At 39.1% G+C, this 22622-nt stretch overlaps 1 protein-coding gene across 1 annotated transcript in view; it reads left to right on the plus strand.

The window, feature by feature from the left end:
- ntrk2a (neurotrophic tyrosine kinase, receptor, type 2a) overlaps positions 1-22622 on the plus strand; it is a gene marked incomplete at its 5' end in the record, with an annotated part of 93513 nt that overhangs the window by 45324 nt on the left and 25567 nt on the right. Inside the window, 1 exon segment of the mRNA XM_032515075.1 lies at positions 19093-19281. Coding sequence (XP_032370966.1) covers positions 19093-19281 — 189 coding nt within the window.

Here is a 22622-nt window from a genome sequence, read left to right on the forward strand (position 1 = left end):
AAATAAATATTATCAATAAAACCACCACATGCAAATCACACTAAAACCATGCAAAATTATTTTAAAAAAATCAGTTTATCCACCAATTGACACCACCATCAATGTTCCTCAAATCTATGACCTAGTTAAAAAGTCACAAGGACAAAAACACTCAGACTTAGACCACGTTCTCCCGAAAACCACCGTATGACACAATCAATGAAGCATAAAACAAACCAAAAACACGGGCGCTTTATCAGTTAAAAAGTTAATAATAAAATAATCCAAAATAGACAACACAGTCAATAACACATAAAACAACTAAAACACGGGCAAGGCAAAACAGCAGTGACACTTGGACTTTGCGTACTTGGCTTGGCTTTGGCTGTACGAACGAAACAGACAGACATTAGAACCTTTATAGTTATCTCACAAAAGTGCAAAACATGTCACCAAACTCACCTTTGGCTGTAGCACCCGAGACCCACACACGACACACCGCAGACGCTTGGCTTTGGCTGTAGCACCCGAGACCCACACACGACACACCGCAGACGCTTGGCTTTGGCTGTAGCACCCGAGACCCACACACGCCAGGTAACAGCAGCAGACAAAGAGACAGTCAGCTCTTTCGGCGGAGCTTTTATTTCCGCCTTGGTCACGTGACAGTTCACATGACCAACCTCTAACCAATCGGTTACACAAACGTTAAGTTAACAAACACAACAACGTGAAACAATAAAGTCGTTAGCAAGCTTACCAACTTGGGTTGAATTTCCCCTTGCAGCTGCAGCTGTCGTGATGTCAGAGGCAGGCCTTACTCAATGTAACGTTGAAAAACTGCAGCAGTATCCCAGCACGGGACGCTGTTGTACACCACTCTGACAGTCAATACTTTGAGTGACAGGCGTCTGATTTAACGTGCCTAGCCATGTGCCATGTGTGTATCCACACACATGAGCATTTTATTTTGGCAAGGAGGTTAAATAAGATTTGCACACAATGCTACACATAACAGGCAGTCACATACGCCCAGGAGGCATCCTTACCAGATGCCCGAACCACCTCAACAGGCTCCTTTCGACGCGAAGGAGCAGCGGCTCTACTCCGAGCTCCTCTCGAATGACTGAGCTTCTCACCCTATCTCTAAGGGAGACGCCAGCCACCCTCCTGAGGAAACCAATTTCGGCCGCTTGTACCCTGGATCTCGTTCTTTCGGTCATGACCCAGCCTTCATGAACATAGGTGAGGGTACAAACAAAAATTGCCCGGTAGATCGAGAGCTTTGCCTTCTGGCTCAGCTCTCTTTTCGACTCGGGATCCCCCAGTCGGAGCTGGTTGATGTGGCTCGGGAAAGGGAAGTTTGGGGTCCCCTACTGGAGCTGCTGCCCCCGCAACCCGATACCGGATAAGTGGATGAAGATGGATGGAAATAAATGATTCTTATAAATGTTTAAAAAATAAAATAAAAACGGATGGTCAAACATGTTGTGAGTGTTGGCGTTGCACAGTCTACAGCGTCCCTGTTGGCAACACTTAAACATGTTATTTAGATCAGAACGTTAATATATTTTGATGTTCCTCTGTTCTGTTGTGGCAATAAAACAAATTATTATCATATTATTTTAGTGAGAACTCAGAAATAACTACAAATAACTAATGTTAGGGAAATATGTTCATGTTTTCTTACGTGTTTCTGGATTTTTATTTATTTATATATATCTGCCAATATATCGGAATATCGGATTTTTAAATAACCAAATATTTGTATCTTATCGGCTTTAAAAATCCTTTATCGGTCGGGCTCTAGTTTCCATTATCAACTTCTAAAAGTAGAAGAACCATTCAAATGACAGAATGTTCAGAGTTGGAGTGGGCAACATCCTATACAGAGTGGGGTTAGGCGGTTAAAAATCTACCTTCAACTTCCTCTTACAACCACAATATTAGAAACCTAGAAAACATTGCAACTCTCTGACCAAATAGACTTTTTGACACATTTAGCTTTATAGGCCTCAAAGTGACAGAAGTCATCCAACTACCCCAGTGACTCCAATTTTAACTGAGACCATCATTTCTTCAGAAATTACATTTTCTAGCTTCATTTGTGATTTACCACGTTGCTGCCACCAAACTTGATTAATTACGTTAAATTGATCAATGCAGGAGGTTCAGTCTGTTATTGAGAGCTTGTTACTGTGTGCTCTTGTGCACGACTTCTTCCAAGACAAGTGCCGGTTTGTGCATTCACCTTTTGCGTTAAAAATTGCTGTTTGGGGTTCTGACCATGCTTTAAAATGACCATCGAAGCATGTTTAGCCGGGATTGTATGAGTCTGTATTTCTAGATATTATACATTCTATATTGCAATGCCGAGTATACTGACTATAAGAAGTCTGGTGGTGCTCTGTTGTGCTACTTTACTAAACATCTCTGCTTTAATACTAGATTTATTAACCTAGAAGATCATTTACTCACAGTAGATGTAGCTACAGTATATGTAGGGTGGAAAAACAACACAAGGATATTAACAGATTGCTTCATTTGAAAGATTGGCGTAAAACCTATAAGAGCATTGCTTTCCTTAACATTAAATGGCAGCATGATGGTTATTTACCTATTGCAGAAGCCTTGTGTTCTTTGTCCATCCTACAGTACATCATCACAGAAACAACTTACTTAACACATACTAAGCAAAATAACTTGTTGTGGTACTGACACTGCCAGCAACTAGACCTATCTTGCAAAAGTTGTTTGTTATTATAATTTTTTTATCATTATTACTATTTTACAATTGTTTTCTTTTGTTACCGTTATTTTTTTTTTGTTGTTGTTTATTTTGTGTGTGTTTCCCTTCAGGCTGTACGTTGTTTCAGAACATCCCAGTGGAGTTGGTCTCTCGCTAATGGAGACGGACACACAAGAGACTAAAAGAAAGACAGAAAGGTTGTGTGTGTGTGTGTGTGTGTGTGTGTCTGAGAGAATGAGTGAGTGAGTGAGTGAGTGAGTGAGTGAGTGAGTGAGAGAGAGAGAAAGTTTGTGGGAAAGAAAATGGAAAATGGGGGAAGAGAAAGGAGAGGGCCATCATCACAACCAACAACAAAAAAAAGGGAGTGGACCCTGTAGGGGGTTAGAGGACTGTGCAAACATTAGCGCGCGCACACACACACACACACACACACACCAGGGTGGCCGCGGGTCCTTAAAAAGTCTTAAATCACGTTTCCTAAAATTAAGGCCTTAAAAAGTATTAAATTGTCTTAAATTCAGATCGGGTAGGTCTTAAATATGTTTGTGTCATGTCCCGGCGAAAATGCAGGCAATCTGTTGTTGAATATTTTTTTCCGGTAGGCTTTGCGCTGCGTTGTCGCGGTAACATAAGCCCATTTGTACAGGTCCTATCCCCTGACCAATCGGCTATCCTAACCTTAACCACTTCAACCAATCAAGCTGCTTCGTGGGCGGGTGTTGGCGTGGCCGTAGTCAGTGAGATTTGTAATTTCGCGGGATTCTTAATTTCGCAGCATGCAGGTGATACAGTAATTGTTGATAGCCGTCTAGAAACACGGGGAAATGCAAGTTCAGTGACAAGTGGCTTGAAAACAACGAGGATCCTTGGTTAAGGTCGGTGCCTGAAGATGCTGATGAAGCGAACTGCGTTATGGGTCGGAAGATTTTCAAACTTGGGCCAATGGGGATCAGAGTGGTGGAATAACACGTATAAAGCAAAAAACACAGAGACTAGCCTACGTAAAGGCACGCCAGCAACCCGCCATCGCTAGTTTCTGCTCCACCGCTAGCAACCATGTCAACGCTACAACGCTAGATGTTATGCGGGAAATTTACAGCCAACGATGCCAGCTGACCTACGAGCAGTTTGTGGCTCTACGCCAACACTCCGAGCTGAGGACCGTGACAAGACACAATTCATACAGGTCAAATGACGAGACTGAAGAAGTGTTCCAAGCAATGCTTCCAGATTCAAGGCTTGTACAGTCATTTACCTCTGGAAAAGATAAGACCAGATACGTGGCTAAATTTGGATTGGCGCCATATATCAAAAAAGACCTCATCACAGAAGTCCAAAAAAGCGGTGCGTTTGTAATTATGTTCGACGAGACACTGAACCATATAACCAAAAGCAAACAGCTGGACTTGCATGTGCGTGTATCGTTATGAATTGGTAAGGACACTCTTTTGGGAAGGCTTTCTCAAGTGCAAAGTCACTGTTTTGTTTATTATAGAATATGAATTGTTTTCCAAGTATATTCACAAAAGCTCATGAGTAGACATCAAAACTTGAACAAAAATTGGTCACTTGGAGACCTGAAAACACACATATAGATACACACACACACACACACACACCACACACACACATTCACACATTCCCACACCGCAAAACACTCTTACACACTGCTGTCTACTCTCTGTCCATGATGAGTCCTCCACAAACTGCAACCCATCCATCTGAGTCTCTCTCTCTCTGTCTGTTAGGCACAAATCATATAAGTCTTTGCATTTTAAAAGCAGCTGGAAATTGGCATTTAATTATTTTTTTTTGTTCAAAAGGAACAGTGTTTTTTTTAATATTCACTTGTTATTTCACTTGATGTTATAACAATTTGTTCAAGGGACCCACATGTTCTGAAAATATTGTAATAATATAAATTAGGACAGCAATTACATTTTTGTGTTATGCTTTTGCATTACACACATTAAGTCAATGTTCTTAAACTCAACCGATTATTGTCCTTTTACCATACTGTTAATTTTGTGTTTACTTGGAAAGATTACTGTATATTTCCACTTTGTTTTTCCATCGTAAATTTGGTCTTAAATTTCATTTAGAATTGGTATTAAAAAGTCTTAAAAAGTCTTAAATTTAACTTGTTAATACCTGTAGCCACCCTGACACACACACACACACACACACACACACAATGTGGTCAGGTAGATGGTTTCCATTAGAGCCCGACCGATTGGCCGATATTAGGCATTTCGGTATTGGTATTTATAATGGCAGATTAAAAATAATAATAATAATAATAATAATAATAATAATACATATTTTTTTAATATTCATCAGAATCATTTAAAATGAAAAATAATTGATTCTGATGAATATTTAAAAAATAAACGGTCAACCATGTTATGAGTGTTCCCGTTGCATAGTTTGTCCACCAGAGGACGCTCTACAATGTCCCTTTTGGCAACACTGATTTTTTTTTGTTAATGTGTTTTTGTTCAAAGGACTTTAAGTTTCATATCTTAAGTTTGTATTTTTATACATTTTATTTATTAGAACGTTAATATATTTTGATGTTCCTCTGTTCTGTTGTGACAATAAAACAAATTATTATCATATTATTTTACTGAGAACTCATAAATAACTACAAATAACTAATGTTAGGGAAATCTGTTTATGTTTTGTAACACGTTTCTGAATTTCTTTTTTAAATATATATAGGCATATCGGACTTTTAAATAACCAAATTTTCGTATCCGTATCGGCCTTAAAAATCCTTTATCGGTCGGGCTCTAGTTTCCGTTATCAACTTCTAAAAGTAGAAGAACCAGGTAGAGCTCTGGGATGCAGTAGCCTGATCAACCAATCAGAGAGAGCCTTCAGAGACCCATAAAAGCCTCCAATTGGATGAATTATTCAGATCGCAGGGACAGAGACAGCCATTAACCTACATCTTCCCCAAATACACACATGCCTAACTCCTCCATACACACCCAACCCTCTGTACACAGGCACACTGTTTTGATTTGGATTTTGTACATTACCACTCAGCCCCTTAGTGCTGCTGATATAGACCAGCTCAATATTTCTAATGCACACTACACAAGCCCTTCTTACACACATACAGTACAATCTTAACTTTGTAAACAACGCTGCTTTCAGGGTCTATCTAGACCTGGATTACCCCGTATAATAACACCAATCCAAACAGAAGACATCCAACCACTCTGCTGGCTCTTAGTGATCCAGTCAAACTTAAAAAATAGAGCAGAATAATCTCAAGAAGTTTTAAGGCTCATTAAAATGATTAACCAAAGCCACTTTGCAGACTAGGGAAGAAAAAGTGCCTTTGAAGAGAAAACTAAATAAAGTGATTTTGTTTGAATTGGGCTGCACCTTCCTGCTAGTGTAGCCGGCGCTGCTGCAAGTCACAGTTAGAACAAGTAATAAAAATGATGAGAGATATGGAAATGCATTTGAGAGAAAATGGCTTCACTGCTAATTGCCTTACTCTTACGTGCAATAAATGCTAAAAAGGATAACTATGTGATGAACTGGGCAGGTTTCTGAAACTGTTAACACCAGGAATGGCAGAATCATTGCCTGACTGTTTGCCAGGCACTGTGCTCTCAAACTGCCGTGTAACCATCAAATTAGTTTTCCAGGTATTCACCACACCTGTCAAAACATCCAGCACATCCGTCACAAAACAGATTTCTTTTTCCGCCCCCGCCTCCTGCAAACAACTCTGTTACAGTGGAAAAGAAGCGGCTCTATAAATCAACCGATGTTGGTAATGTTTTTTGGAGGAAATCATTTTTAAAGTACAGGATGTTTAAGATGTTAGTTGTCTCGTCTGTAACTCACTAGGGAAGACACACCTAGTCAGTTCCCAATACTGACACACAGGAGATCATAAATTGATGTCTCTCTGTTAAAATAATCATGGGTTGCCTTGCACCCACCTTTCCTCTCTGAGAGACGGATGCATTCATGCATGCACATCTGTCTACAGTAGCACAGATGTGCACACATAGACACCCAGGAACACTTATACATCATATAGAAAGCCTTAATAGTTTGGGCTACATTTGATTTTCATCATTTTTTCTTCGATATTCCATGTGTCCATATTGCTTACACATTCATTTTAGATACATGAACAGATAGGATGCCATACATCTCAGTTACATTGCGGAGACAGATAAATGGTTATCTTCACAATTGCACACATGAATAAGTAATTGCATGCACATGTCAAGTGCTTAAGTGCATCACATACGCATAGGTAGCATTTTACTGCATACAGTCTTCCATCTGTCCACATGTCAAGTCCGTGTGTGGAACACACACACACACATGCATATTGAGGTCAGGGCAAATGCACAGGGAATATTTGATTAAAATGGCTACAGAGTTAAGAAACGCAGACACTTTCTGCTGTTCTTGGAGAATTTTTCAACCTTGTTTATCCCAAACCCCAGACTGGAGAGAAAAAAAACACACCATATTGTTTTTTTTTAGATGGCTGATGTATTTAAATCACGTTATCTTTAGAGTGCGCACTTGAGTAGCCACTGCATCCATTAATAAGACAAAAAGGGGCAGTGCACTTTCACTTATGTATAAAAATTCATATTCAAAGTGGTGTTCATTGATCATACTGTGGTATGTTAGCTGTTGAAACGGCACTTAGTGTTTAGACTTTACATATACTTCCGTTTAAGGGTTCATTTCTTTAATATTGGAGGGAATTTGAAAGTGTCTGTGAACGCCTTCTATTAATTAGTGCAACACTACCAGATCCAAAGCTTTCTGAAGTTTTTGCAGTGTGAGATTGATTGAATCAAACATGCAAATTAGGGAACATTTGATTGGTTGAACCTTCACAGTTAGTCTAGTTTGCAGGCTTAGTTCACTTGTGTATTCATACAAAAAAGGATAAATATGCTCATAATTAGAAGAAATACCCACATTACAATCCCTCTGGGGCTTAAAAAAAAAGAGAAAAATAATCAATCTGCCAAAGTACTAATTAGGCGTCAGAGGCAAATTATATATGAAAAAAACGACATCAAAGTTAAGAATGTTAAAAAAAAAATGCAACAAAATGAATAAATAAAAACAAAAGGTAAAAATAATTAATTAAAAAAGCCCTGAAGCAACTACTGATGAGAGTCAATGTGAATTAGGCGGTTGTGAAGTGTGGGTGTGGGTGCTGTTTGTCTAGTTGTGTTTGTCAGCATCAGGACGTACGTGTGTTTATAAGAACTGTAGACTGAGAAAGAAAAAAGGATTGTGTTTTCTAAAATAGATAGAAAACTTCAACCAGACATATTATCAGTCTGTATCTGAAATATTCAAAAATCGTAGCTTCGTCAGCAACATGAATGTAACTTTTTCTGTTTGTTGCTGTAAGTGTGAACTTGTATTTAAACTAAAGCTATGTTTTATTTTACATAAAAGTATATTACATATATTACCACCTTATAAATAACAGCCAGTTTTTTGTGCATTTTTTTTCCTGTTTAGTGTGAAGTGGAGTTTTATCAACCATTGGACAGCCAAATCGGTAGACTTGGATAAAACCAAATGTGACAAGTATTTATACTGATGACAATAGAGAAGGGACTGAACATTAGCCTAAACACCTAAAAAGAGTAAAAATGACCTCTGCTGTGTCCACAACTTAAAGCAAAAGTTCAACATTTCATAAAAACCCTGAGTTTTTTGTACAGATTAAACAAACAAGACACTATGGACGAATGAGCTTTACAGGTGCTGGTAGCTAAATTTTGTTCAGGGCCACGCTAGCTGTCTCCCCCTGTTTCCAGTCTGCATGCTAAGCTAACCAGCTGCTGGCTTTATGTTTCAAGGACAGATATGAAATTGGTATTGATCTTCTCATCTTACTTTTTGCCAGCGAGCGGGGAAAAAAGCTGGAGGCTGATTCATGTTAAGTCAGGATTTGCTCCACTGGGAGCTACATTAAAAATATATTTAATCCAGTATTTCCCTGTACTTTAACAAGCTGAACATTTCAGGAAATGTTTTTTCATTCTTCAACGTGGTAGTTTTATAACCAAGACTCTCTACTCTAATCTATAAGGCTATATTGCCTTCCGAAGCTAGCTAAGTTATTGTCCTGTAAACCTGTACGGTTTCTATTATAATCCTGATGCTAGGCTCTTTTTAGGGATAAATTGCTTTGATTTGCACATAATTGTACATATTTTATGTTTGACCATTGTAAATTGCAGATTTTCTTGGAACTGAGACGTTTGAGCTAACAACTGACAAAATGCTAACACGGGAAATATGACAGTGCAGTATAATAGGTTTTAAACTACAAGTTAATGTTATTTTATGTTTTATCTTTATAGCATTTTTCTTTTTATTTACTTTGTACATTCTGATACATATTGTTTTATAACTGAGCAAGTGCCTGTTTAACCGTCGTGTGCTTGTGACAGATATTACAACTCGTTACTTAAAACTACACGTGTAAACGTCTATATATGTAAGGAATTGCACACTGGTGACCCTTAAACCTCTTCATTGTCAGGATACAAAAAACATGTCAAGTCATGCCATATTCAGCATAAAGGCAAAGGTGAACAGAACAAACAGCTACGTTTGGAGTGACAAGGACTTTCTGGCTATGACCCTCTTCCATTAACTGTTGTAAAGCTGCGTTCAAGAGGCTCTTGTGCTCATTTGAAAAAGATATTTCCTTCTTCAGAAGGAAGAAAGTCTTTTTTTTTCTTTCTTTTCAATAAAAGAATTCATGTATTGTGTCCCTCATGTGTAAATGTATTTTTTTTATCTGAAAGTGTGACTGTTTTTAGGTGTGGGTCTGTGTGCATGTTCTACTGTACCTTTTTTGATTAGGAGCACTACATATTGATGGGTTTAGAGCAGTGGTGAAGGACGTATTCAGATCCTTAACTCAATTAAGTAAAAATGTGTAAGTATATTAGCAAAATGTACTTAAAGTATCAATAATAAAAAGTAATTGATGCAGAAAGAGTGTTAAGGTTGGCTTATGCTTGAAAGAAAGTGGTTTGTCAGTGGTCGCACTCGAAGGGGAGAAGCAGGAGGTGCAATAATCGTTATGTGTATACGTACTTTACTTGAGTATTTCCATTTTTTGCTACTATAAACTTCTACTCCACAACATTTCAAAGAGAAATATTTCACTTTTTACTCCTTTTATTTCATTGGACAGCTATAGTTACTATTTGTATTTCATATTAAGAATTGACATATGACAACATTTCCCTGCTAAACCTTCTCAATTAAACGTACAATATGTAATTTTCTGCCGCTACGGGTCTCTCAATCAAAACAATGGATGCAAAAATAGACTTTTGATGACGGCGTGAAGTGGCATGAGATAATGGGGGTTGTAGTTTTTATTGTTTAACACAATTGGCGATTAAAATATAACGTTAACGCTAATGTAATCGTGGGTTAGCCCAGTGCTTTTTAACATTACCTTGGTCAAAACGGTTATACTTTAAATAACTTGATGAGCATTTTGAATGATGCTGTAACCTTATAACGTTCCCCACCAAGCATTAGCAGAAGCCACTTGTCAACGTAGCACATAATGTTAAGCTGGATAGAACGATATTGCCATGTATCCATGAATTAGGTCTCTGCTATATTACTGTGTTGTAAGTGGCATGTAATCAATTACACAATGATGCTGTGTGGCAGAAAGAAAGCTGTATTATGGTTACTGAGCATTATTCTTTCTGTGACATTGTATGATTTACAATTACTCTTGAACGTATCATCTGGGTTTAATGCAGAAATATTAAATATTGTACCTTTAAATAACTGTTTTCTCAAAAAAGGCAAATATCAAATACAAGAATGCTGCTTGAACAGTGACACATGACTTTTTACAGTACATTGTTTTGCTAAACGTGTACTTTTACTTTGGACACTTTAAGTACAGTTTGCTGCTAATAGTTTTACATTTTAAAAGCAGGACTTCTATTTGTAATGTAGTGTGTTAACATACCCTCGACCATTGTAAATACTTTATCATTGCAGCATTTTTATTACTGTAGTTGGTCAATGTGGAGCAGGTTTTAACTGTTAGGTAAAGTACTTCAATGTTCTTTGTGACTTTGTATCACAGTGGGTTGGATAGATTGATAATGAGATCTGAGATTTATTAGGATGTAGTTATTATTAACCATTACTTTAAGAGTTATTACCTAGTAAGTCAATAACAAGTTTGCTAATGAAAGATGAAAAAAGGTTGAGATGTGATTCTGTTTGCCTGATATTACAGAACCAGAAACCTAACAAAACAGTCCTTTTTCTCACTTTAATTCCTTTCACTGTCACCTCCTTACCTGCTTCTTCGTTTTCACATCTCTGACAACCCCAGAGTGCATTCAGGAGGAGGAATTGGTCTTACAGTGTGTCATATGAGAAGGTTGAATATTAAAAATAGAAAGGATCAGACTGAGGGGGCTACCGGTAAGAGAGAGAGAGAGAGAGGAAGGAAAAAAACAAGATGACGAAAGAAAGTAGGGTGGTGTACACGTATGGAGATGAGAAGGAGATTCATGACGCGAGACAGACGCAGGGAGACAGAGAGCGAAGAGGAAGTGTCTATTTTTACCAGTTGTTGGTACAGAGAAAAGAGGAATTTGATAGGCCTCCGCACAAAGAGGAGGAGGATTTTTGGCTGGTACAGGCAGATTCATACGGACATTTACCAAACTGCAGCACAGAGGAAATTCTACCCATCTACTCTATCCATCCGACCATTTCTCTACCCTTCTTTGTTAGCCCTTCTTCCTCTATTCATGCCTTATACTAAGTTTGACAAAATGTATCAACACTTTGATACTTTTTCGATATTACGTATCAAAACAGTACAGCCTCTGTTAATTTTTCATTCAGTAGTATCAAAAGCTATAAAAAAAATGATCTACAATCTGATTTTCAATCAAACAATCACCTTTTTACAAATTTTACAAAAAGAGTTTTTTTCTGTATGCAGGTTGTTTGCAAAGAAAATTTAAAAAATAAATGATCCTATTTTGTTTGCCTCAGATTTTTTTTAAATCTTTTTACAGTATTGAAAGAGGTATTAAGCATTGTTATTTTTGTACTAGTATGGATCAAAGTTAGAAATTCTGGTATATGACAACCTTGTCTTATACTATTTATTCTTTGACTGTACCTCCATTGCTTCTCTTTTAAATTATTTGTGGTTTTATGTGTAATACCAATCAAATATGATAACAGATCATATCAATCGATAAAATGCAAAGAGTACAATTAAAAAAAAAAAACTTTTCATCTTTGATGACTAAGGCAGCAAGAATCAAAGTTAGTTTGGTAAAAACAACCTTATTACTTATTAATCAACATTAAAAACTCTGAGGCTAATGTGCTTCATCAGGGCTGTGTGGGTGTGGATTGACCAGATTTGATTGACAGTGGCCTGGAAACGTAAGCAAACAACCCAACAACTGTCATCACATTTCAATTAGACTAAATCCTCACTGGTGCATGGCTATAATGTGACATCACCCTTTTCCAGCTGACCCCTGCCTGACTTTAAAACGGTGAGATGAAGTAAATACAGAAATCTATCTTGCAAATAGATATTTTCAGGCTTTTGACTTTATTTATCCCTTAGTCTGTCAGCCAACCACTCTGTAAATCTGTAGCTCTTTATGCTCTTTTTTACTCTGCTGTTTCTCCTCCTCTCTGTCTCTTTCCCCTGCATCCCTCTATCCCCCTCCCCCGCGGATCGATAGATTACTTCCTGTGTTCAGCAGGGTGACAGCACAGTTTAGAGACCACGGAGTTCAGGTTACCAGTCATCTGTGAGGGTGTGTTTGTACGTATGTGATGGGCTGAAGGGGTCACTGAGTCCTGTGTTTGCCCTGAAGCCTGAGTGACTGTTCCACTGACTGTTTGGATAAAAACGTCCAAAAGAGACAGAATGTGAGGGTTTACTTGACAAAATTGCTTACCTGTTCAATTTGTAGTCAATTATTCTTCATTGAGAGGCAAAATTATTATATGGCAGCCAAAGTTTTTGTAAGTTAAGTTAGGAATACTCAAAAATAGATCAGTTTCTGATCTGGTACATAACATTCACTCAGCAGCCAAAATGGTTGCAGTAAATACACCCAATGGCTAAAACTCCGGACTGCAAATAAGAGCAAATAAGAACACTTGCCAGGTCAATGTGTTGTTTTTGTCAACTTGTACCTTATATCTGGGCTGTCCATCACTACCTCTGTGTAGTGTATCTGAACCCCATATTTCAACCAATCTTGAGCTCTGACCTCACTGCTCACTGACTATACCGCCAATAAAGTAATGTCAAGTCATGAAATCCGCTGTTATCTGCTAATAACTGCTTGCATCAGACAACCAAGCTGTTTTAACAGAGTGACTGACTGACAGGCCCTGATGTCCTTAAATCCCATAATAGCCTCTCTACATCCATCGCCCTGGGCAACGTGCAGCAGTAAATGGCTTCAGTCTGTCTGAGGTGTACCCAGAGAACCCAAGAGAGATCAATACAGTCACTCAAAGTCATCGTTTTAACTCGGCTCCAGTACACTGTAGGCCACTGCCATAAAACTCCTGCTCTACTCCAGATCCCCAAACCCTCGAGCTCCCACCACAACACCAGTGTTACAGCAGCAACTCACTCAAAGAGCTAAAGAATATGCTGTTGATGTGGACGTAGCTGTGTGACTCACAATCATTGGTGTGTTGTACCATCGCCCATTTTCCTGTAACATCTCGAATTTCTGCAGAATTGCCTGTGTCTCCTCTATATGTCAGAAACACTGTAGCAACAAGATGGGTGTCCAGAAATGTCAACACCTGGTTTTGCACACTACAGCACTAATGTTTCTATTATTCCCTTGACATCCAAAGTGGAGGGATTTGTGGTGTAACTACTGTATGTAGACGAAAAACATCTGTTTAGTTTCACCAAGCATCTAATTTCCAGCACTCAACATAAACCTCTAATGAAGCAGGCCGTGTGGACTGGAAGTCATTAATTTAACAATGTCACTGTTCGTGAGCTCTTGGATGGATTGGGTGGCAGTGTTGCCGTGTTGCCCAGTCATCCCTTGACAGAAACAGCTGTTCAACCAGACACAGGGCCATTTGTTTTTTCGCTACACAAACCTGATCAGGAATCAGACCTACAGTTGGATCTCATTTCATAGTTTCAGTCATCAGAAGTACAGATCTGGGAACACAGCAACATCACTAAAGGTGTTGAAACTGAATGAAATATGAATTCTAGAGACGGTGCGATTTCATTTTATAGACCAATGCAAAGTGAGGCATGTGGGTGGAAATTCATCCTGGGTGGCACAAAATGAGAAGAAGATGCACGTGTTGTTGGTGCCAGTGTTTCAACTTGCCCACAATATCCACAATTTAAAATCACCAGCTTTAAATACACCGCAATCATTCCACTACACTGACTTCTCAAACACCTAACAATCACAACACAGTGCCTTTACATGTGATTTAAAAAGAAAAATAGACGTAAAAACAATAACATAAATGTCATTTTCAGGGTTCATCATACTGCCACCCACCTATGTTATGACCTGATCTTTAAAAGCAAGGCAATGTATTTTATTGACTGTTTAACTGAGCCTCTCCCCGCCAGACTGCAAGGAGCTCCAGTCTCCACCAGTTTAAACATCGGCTCCATGTCTGTTAACAGTGTTGGGTTGTGACCTGACCCCACTTATACCTTCACCTCTCCTGTCCATCTCTCTCTTCCTCCCTCCACCCCTAGCTCTCGATCTTTCATCCCCCTTTGGCCAAGTCACTCCCTGTGGGCCCTCTGCCACCTCTCTTTTTCATATGCACACACACTACATGCACGCAGGCTCTTGTTGCCCCTTCACTTAACGGTATTTATAACGATCTGACCCTGGGACCTCTCTGCGTTAATGATCTTCAGCCCCTCCCAACACACACACACATTCACATACACACACACGGGCTTGTGTGCAGCATGTCTTTCTCCTTCGTTACGTTGAGATAATCTCAAACATTAATTACAACAAGTAATTAGACAACTTGGACAGCCAAAAACTAACAGCTCAATTTCTTGAATACAGAATGTGAGACATATTTGGAAACCCTGTCCTCTGTGAACGGCCAATTGTTGAGGACTGTAAGCAACACAACAATACAAAATGGCTACCTCGTGTTTAGAAATGCTGATATACAGTAGTCTCAATTTGAGAGGGGAACAAAACCCTTTCTTTATTTAAGAAAATTAATAAAGTGTACAACTCTCAATATTTACAATGAGTAGAAGCTGTAAGCTAGTGGGCACAATAATTCAACTTTCTGCTGCGTCCTTGTAATTTTCAATGGAAGTTTTCAAAAGAAACAGAAGGATAAATTTGCCTTTTAGGTAAAAATCCTACTTTCATCTTCATTTTAGGCTCAAAACAAATAATTCAAATATCAGTATAAAAAAAAAACATGATCTACAAAAACTGCATTATGTAATTATTAACAGGGCTTTTTCCTTTTCTTTTCATCTAAATCAGAAAATTGCAAAGAAAATTTGGTCCAAAGCAAAAAGTTTATTAATATTTTTTTAATTCACCCCACAACTTGTATTTACCCCCCCCCCCCCGTCATCACTCTACAGGGTCCATTCATTCAAAGAAGACACTTAAGCATACAAGTCTGATCTTGGACACAGAAAGAAGCAGCGGGAAGACATTACAGAAGACTCACACACACACACACACACACACACACACACACACACACACACACACTTAGTTTCTCCCTCTCAATCAAGACCCTGTCAGCAGCACTTGAGCCTGATATGAGGCCAGGAAATAAGGACGTCAACCAGTGTCATAATTCAGCAGGACCGACCATTTAAGAGGGGAAACATCTACTGTATTTTGTGCTCATGGGAAATCAATATCAACTCATAATGTTTGCAGGCTTATGCTGGGTGTCTTGTAGAGGACTGGAGGACTTTGTGTTCACTCACCATGTGTCTGTGAGTGAGTGAGTGAGTGAGTGAAATTCTAAATTTTTCCCTGTCTATGATGAGACCCATGTTATAACTTGTCTCTAATGTTATTTTTCTTCAACTGACACATGGTGAAAAGCTGATGAAAGAACAAGACTAGATGGAAGCATCCAATTATGCTCTTTAAGAGATCCTTACACACACCTGCACGCTTCTTCTCATTCACACTACTAAATCAGTGAAGAATGCATAAATGAGTTAGAAGCGTAAAATAGACAATCACTCACAAGCTTATATTACAGTACTTGTAGAACAATGCACTGAAAAGCAGTCATTTGCTAACCCCTCCATGCACCTGAGTGATTGAGATAATTTACAAGTGTTGCCGGTTATCATTAAGTTATTCTGTGTGTTAGCATTGGGAGCTCTTTCTCCTGGGATTTTATCATCTGCTAAGAGCAATTTCAAAGGACACCATGATGACAGAACTACAAAAATACAGACCTTTGTGTGTAGTTGAGAAAAATAAAGGGAGTCAAAACGTTGTGGGAGTCACCACCCTGCATCATTTAGTCTCTGGCCCATTGGGACTGTGAAAAAGAAACCACTTTGGCAAAGTTTTTCCACACTTTGTAACTTTGACCTTATCTTCTATCTTGGACGATGCACTCTAATACACTTACGTAATTTGCAACAAGTCCTCTCAATGCCCGCTAGAACTTCTTCTGATCTGGTTAGATTTAGTGAAAGATCACGGTTTTGGTTCAAATAAGTTATTAGTTAGGGTTAGGACAGCTTCGTCGTCATGGTCACAATAATAAGCATGTAGTTAGCATTATGGAACGATTGTGGTCATGCTTAAAACAACGTTGACTTGCGGAGGGAAACAGGAAACAAACAGCAGCCTGCTGTGTTAGAGACATGCCCAGTGTTCTGTTGACCCATCCATCCGTCCCAACCTCATCTTTGCGTTTTACAACAAGAGGAACAATTACAGCGACCAGCAATGCTTGCAGTAGTGTGTAAAGCATTTTGGGGCATATGGATATTGTTTCATTAATAACAAAATTGATAATTCTTTAATTCATTTAATATTGTGTTGTCCTCCCAGATCAAAAACTGACAAAAAATTGGACATTTTCATCCATTTTTCATACTTTTTTAAAGTTTTCACTAACGCCACCTTACTACCACTAGTTTTACACTACTTTTTGCAATTCATGGTCAACAACCCTCATTTATATAGAATTATACCTAATATTTGAGTTAAAAAAGCAGAAATTCTGAAATATTTTGACTAATAGTTAAGATCAGAGGAACGTGCAGATGAGATTCGTCAGGAATGAAAGTGATCAATTGTATATGCAAAGAGCGTAGTAAGGAATCCAATCCATTTTGTGTGGTAATTTGGTTAAAAGAAAGCCACATTTCAGATATAGACCTTTTTTCAAAGGGGTCAAATTTGACCCAAGGACAACAGGAGGATTAAGGACATGTGAACATATCCATTAAGGTTGTAAGTATTAAGGTGACATGTTAGGGGTTAACAGTGACAGAAGCCCACCCAGTCATGTTGTAAAGTGTTTTAGCTTTATTGCTGTGTGTCTATCCATATGTGAGAGAGAGAGTGTGAGCATTGGTGTGTTCCAGTCTGCACTTGCAAATGTAGCTGCTATTTACTGCTGGTATTCTTTGCTTTGGCACTCAACCTAAAGACAGAAAATAACTGCAATGTCATGAAGGTGTACTATAACTGACAAACTTGGACTGATGGTATGAGCTTCATGGACTGTTTTGACGGTCTTAATTAGAGACTAATAACACCTCCCCTCTGTTGCCAAAATAAACCATTTTTCTGTAAAAGGGTTAGGCTCATGAGTCAGAGGTGTCTGACTCATGCCATCACCTCTCTTCTGTTTTCAGAGCCTGCTTCATGTTTTAACTGCTTTTCTTCTTTTAAAAAACGGCATTGCTGAAACATGCATTTAATATTCAGTGTTTTCTAACTGAAAAAGTGACCAAAATATAAGCTTTGACATTAAGCGTGCTTTACGTGGAGATTTTACCAGATAATAGCATCATAACAACTGAGAACACTGAATATGGATTTCCTTCTCTTGATTTTTACTCCACCAGGTTCTTAGATTACTGGCATACGTCGTGTTTTTAGGGCATAATTTCCCTCGGTTACCCTCCAGTTTTGTAGAAATACGCTTTCATCGCTCTCTTTCCTTGACTTCATCCTTTAATGCTGCAGAGCCTGACCTAAAAAAATAACCCAGCACTCAAACATGAAAACAAACATTGTTGAAAAAGTTTCTAGTGCTATTCTACCCGCTTGGCTCCCTTATGGGACTGTTTCAGGCTCATTCTCCACACATGCGTGAATTTGCAAATTTGATTCTCATCCAAACAAGATGACCCGAGTCAGCACTACAGGAGCTGCTACCTCCTCATCCGTACATCCTACAAAAAGTAGTCTTAACTTTGTCCGATGCTGTTGCCGATCCCCCTGTGAATTAACGTCTTACAGTGTTGCACACTAAGACGTGCAAGTGTTGGCCATTGCAATGGGGCTCATGATGTCAGCCCAAAGATGTACCTCCCTCCACCTTCTACATAGCAAGAAGGTTAGGTGGGGTGAAAGCCTGAATACAATAAGGGGTGTTCTGACTGAAAACAGCCCTGCATTAAAAAATGGGGCTGTGCTGTTGAGCCTACCGGTGAGACAGGAAACTGATCCAGTTGATACAGTTCAGTTGGAGTTACAGATCCATGAGTTTGATGACTTACGAACACTGAAAACACTGATCTGCAGTTTAGAACACAACACGGAAAGATTTGACTGCCCCTGAAAGTTATCATGGCAGCAACTATGTTATCTTTCATCACAACGATCAGGTAAACAGCAGAAATGCAATGTCAGGGTAATAAAGTAATCTACTAGGAATGTGTCTGGGCCAACACAGCGTCCTGAAGCTTGTGTCAAACACAATGATAGTAACAAACTATATATAATAACTCTATTTAAATGGTCACTTAGAGGTGATACAAATACAAAATACACTGTTCCTTTTGTAGCTAACATGCTCAAATTAATGTTATGAAATATGTCTCATGTCTCTCTCTCCTTCTCTTAGATGTCTATTGTGATCAATAATAGTAGCTTAACCTCCTCTCTTTGTGATCTAAGCTCCTCAATGCTAATAACAGCTTACCAACTTAAATTATTCTCTTGTGTCCTTATACTATTAACATGGCTGCCGTCTCACATGGCGGACCTCATTGTTAAGGTAAACAAACTGAACTCCCTCCCTCTCTGCTCTCTCAGGACCCTCTTCGGTGATCAGTAACGATGATGACTCGGCCTCTCCTCTTCACCACGTCTCCAATGGCAGCAACACTCCTTCATCCTCAGAGATGGGCCCTGACGCGGTAATCATTGGCATGACCAAGATCCCGGTGATAGAAAACCCTCAGTACTTCAGGAGCACAAACAGCCTGCTCAAAACTGACACCTGTGAGTAAAAACCTCATTTATCTTTAATGTGTACCCAAATGCATTTTGTTAAAAATGTTTATCACGCCATTATGAGCTATACTCCCAAGTATTCAATCGAACTGTCCTTTTGTGTGATACACGGAAGTTACCATGGCAACATAATTGGTGCTGTCATCGCATTGACCTTGGAGCTGCTGATGATAAGCTGTCAATTGGAGTAGTGGGAAATAGAAAGTCTATTTATATGTGTGTGTGCGTGTGTGTGTGTGTTCCAGCATACGTTTAGCACAAATCCATTCATAAATTCGAGACTTACATGTGTGACTTCTACACATACAGTACATTGCCAGAGCCAAAGGTAGCAAAGCATACTGTACAAGAGTCTGTGAGTCATTACAAGTAAAATAAATTAAGTGTGACCAGCTCCCAATTTATCTAACCGCACATGTACACACCCCAAATTCAACAAAGCAAGAGTCACAAGGGCAAAGAGAAAGTGTTCAGAGAAACAAAAAGGTGTAAAGAATAAGGAAACAAACAGAAAATAGAGGAAAAGAGAAACATGAGGAGTACAGAAGGAGACAACCGTCAAAGACAGGGACGGACAGAGAGCACACAAGGATATTGACCTGGTCCATCAACATGACATTAGGATTATTGGCAAGTAATAAAAGCTTCTTCAGGCTCTGGCCTTGCGTTGCAGTAAATTGTGTGTGTGTGTGTGTGTGTGTGTGTGTGTGTGTGCTGATTTCTTTGAGAGCAAGGTTAAAGGAGATGTAATAGTGGGGGGAGGGGTCGTGCAGTACAACTGGAAGATGGACTAGGATTTACAGCCCAAAGACAAGAATGAAACAGCTAAGGATCAATGAAAGTCAACAATGTACTGCTGTGTTTGTGTATGTGCCTGTGTGTGTGTGTGTGTTTTAATATATTACAGCCATTACAACTGTTACTCTGTATACTTCTTTGACTCGCAGACAGGCAGCATAAATACTGAAAGTATCTGACCGGTTATTTGGCACTTTTTTACGACCCGAGGAACAGTCTTTGATGGAGACAGTTTGGCAAAGTGGCACAAGGTTGCACGCCAGGAACTTTTACAACCTGGCCTTAACCAGCTTTTGGCCTGTAATATTGAATACATTTTCTATTTTAAAGATGGCACAGACCTCTTCCTGGCAGCAATAAAGCAACAATTACTCTACAGAGATGAATGATCTGTGTGTAATTATGGGAGCTATTATCTGTTTTGCAAAACTTCAGTTGTGCAGCGTACCTCTGAAGTAAACATCTCATTAACAATATCGGAGAGTTGGAGACTGTCGCATCCATTAGCAAAGACTTGAAAAACACACATGGACTTGCAGCGCGCATGTCAAGCAACTGAAGCAGAGCTATAGTGAGGATTATAGAAATACTAAGGTCATAAATGAATTTCCCACCAACAAGCCCACCCAGAAACCAAAAAAAGGGACTTAAGTATTTGTATTTTTAGGTTTTATTTAGTGAGTGAGCTAATCGAGTTGTATTTAATGGAGCGACTTTCTTTCTTTGTTCTACTGAAAATCTCTCCGTCCTGCTCAGCAAGGAACAAACACACCTGGCTTTTAAAAGGGAATGGGAGATGACACTCTGCTTGGTTTATTGCATGTTATGCCTAAAAACACCCCTATGATTAATTGAGACACTAAGTACAACCCCTTTGAACCATGCGCCTGGCGCACGGACCCTTTTCTCCACCGTTTACTAGCAAAAGTGGATTTGTACACCTGCGCCAGGGGCTTCACCCCGTACGCTTAGATCGTTATAATAGGGCCCACTGAGTCACAGAATAGTGGAAATGGCTTGGAATGTGTATGTTTTTTAATTGCATAAAGTCATTCTAGGTTATTTTTTTAGAGGCCATAAAGAGGACTTCACCTCAGTAGCTAGGGCCCTAAACTGAGAGTTCTCTTTCTTAATTTTTATTGAAGAAACACCTTCCAAGAAGAAATATGTTACACCTTCCACTTGGATTTGTCTCAGTGTCTCTCAATTATCCCACGGTTTCCATCCAAACAGATGTTATAGGGTTTGTATTTTTTTATATTTAGTGAATTATGATTAACACTGTTCTGGAAAATGCCCCACAAGGCAAAACGTGCGTACAGTACTTGAAAAACACCTATTTACACAGACACACAGACACACACAGACACACACACACAAACAAACACACACACACTAAGCTTATGAAAATGTAGGCCACAATTAGTTACACCTCCTGATAGTAAGGCATATAATTGGGAGCAGAGGCTGGCTAAAAGGAGGTGTAGCGAAAAGGAAGAATTTGAGTCATGACATCAACTGTATGAGGAATATGATGGAGAAAAGGTTAGAAGTCTCTATTGGTCCTGTTTTCAAATAATCTGTCAAACATGATTGTGTCTTTGACATATCACATTGTTTGGTTCACACCAAATGCATTTTTCCAAACTGTTCTGTGTCAGCATCCAGGGTCATGGAAAGACTTCAGGCAGCTGAGGGAAGGGGGAAGGGAAGAAGATGCAGATGGGGGATAATTGTGTCCCCAGACATTTTATTTCTTTGGTTGTTTATAAGATGCTGATTAAGGAGGATAGTTGTGAGAGGTGGCTGTATAGGGAGCTGTGGAGAGATTGGAGGACAGATGAAAAAATATGGAAGAGGAGGTGGTTGATGGGAAATATTATTCCTTTTGATGCTTATGTTGTCAGCGCCGTCATAAACAAGTGATGGAGCAACAGAACGGGGAAGAACATGGGCCTGGATGTTGATGTTTAGAGGATGCTGATTAAAAAGTGATGGGTTTAGCAGAGGAGGGGAACGGCAATAGAGAGAAATAAATGATGGAGCAGCGGGATGCTAAATAAGGAACGGGAGAGTAAGATAATGAGACTGGATGGAGGGATGCTAAATGAGGGAAAATGAGTGAACGATACGATAAGCATGGAAAATGAGTACTAATTAAGAAAAACATCAGAGAGTAAGAGTGTAAAGTTTGGTAAATGGGGAATAATATTTCTGTAGATCTTTATTAAAGATACTGATTGAGCAGAAGAGGAGTGTAGCAACTGTATAAAGAGAAAGTTTAGTAATGAAAGAAGGATGGAAGAAGGAGTGTGAAAAAGTTATGAGCGCTATGAGGCCATAACAAATAAAATAACTTCATTTAAAAAGTTCTTGAAATGGTTTTGTTTTTTATTGCTTCTGTACTCCTTCACCTGTCAGAACTTTCATGTGCATCACAGTGAATAGGAAGGGAGATGGGTGGGTAAGTTAGACAAATGGAAGATACATGTTTAGTATCTGGTTAAAGGGTGGTGGTGGGGGGGGGGGGG

Source organism: Etheostoma spectabile, chromosome 5 (assembly GCF_008692095.1).
Source record: "Etheostoma spectabile isolate EspeVRDwgs_2016 chromosome 5, UIUC_Espe_1.0, whole genome shotgun sequence".
Classification (NCBI taxonomy): Eukaryota; Metazoa; Chordata; class Actinopteri; order Perciformes; family Percidae; genus Etheostoma; species Etheostoma spectabile.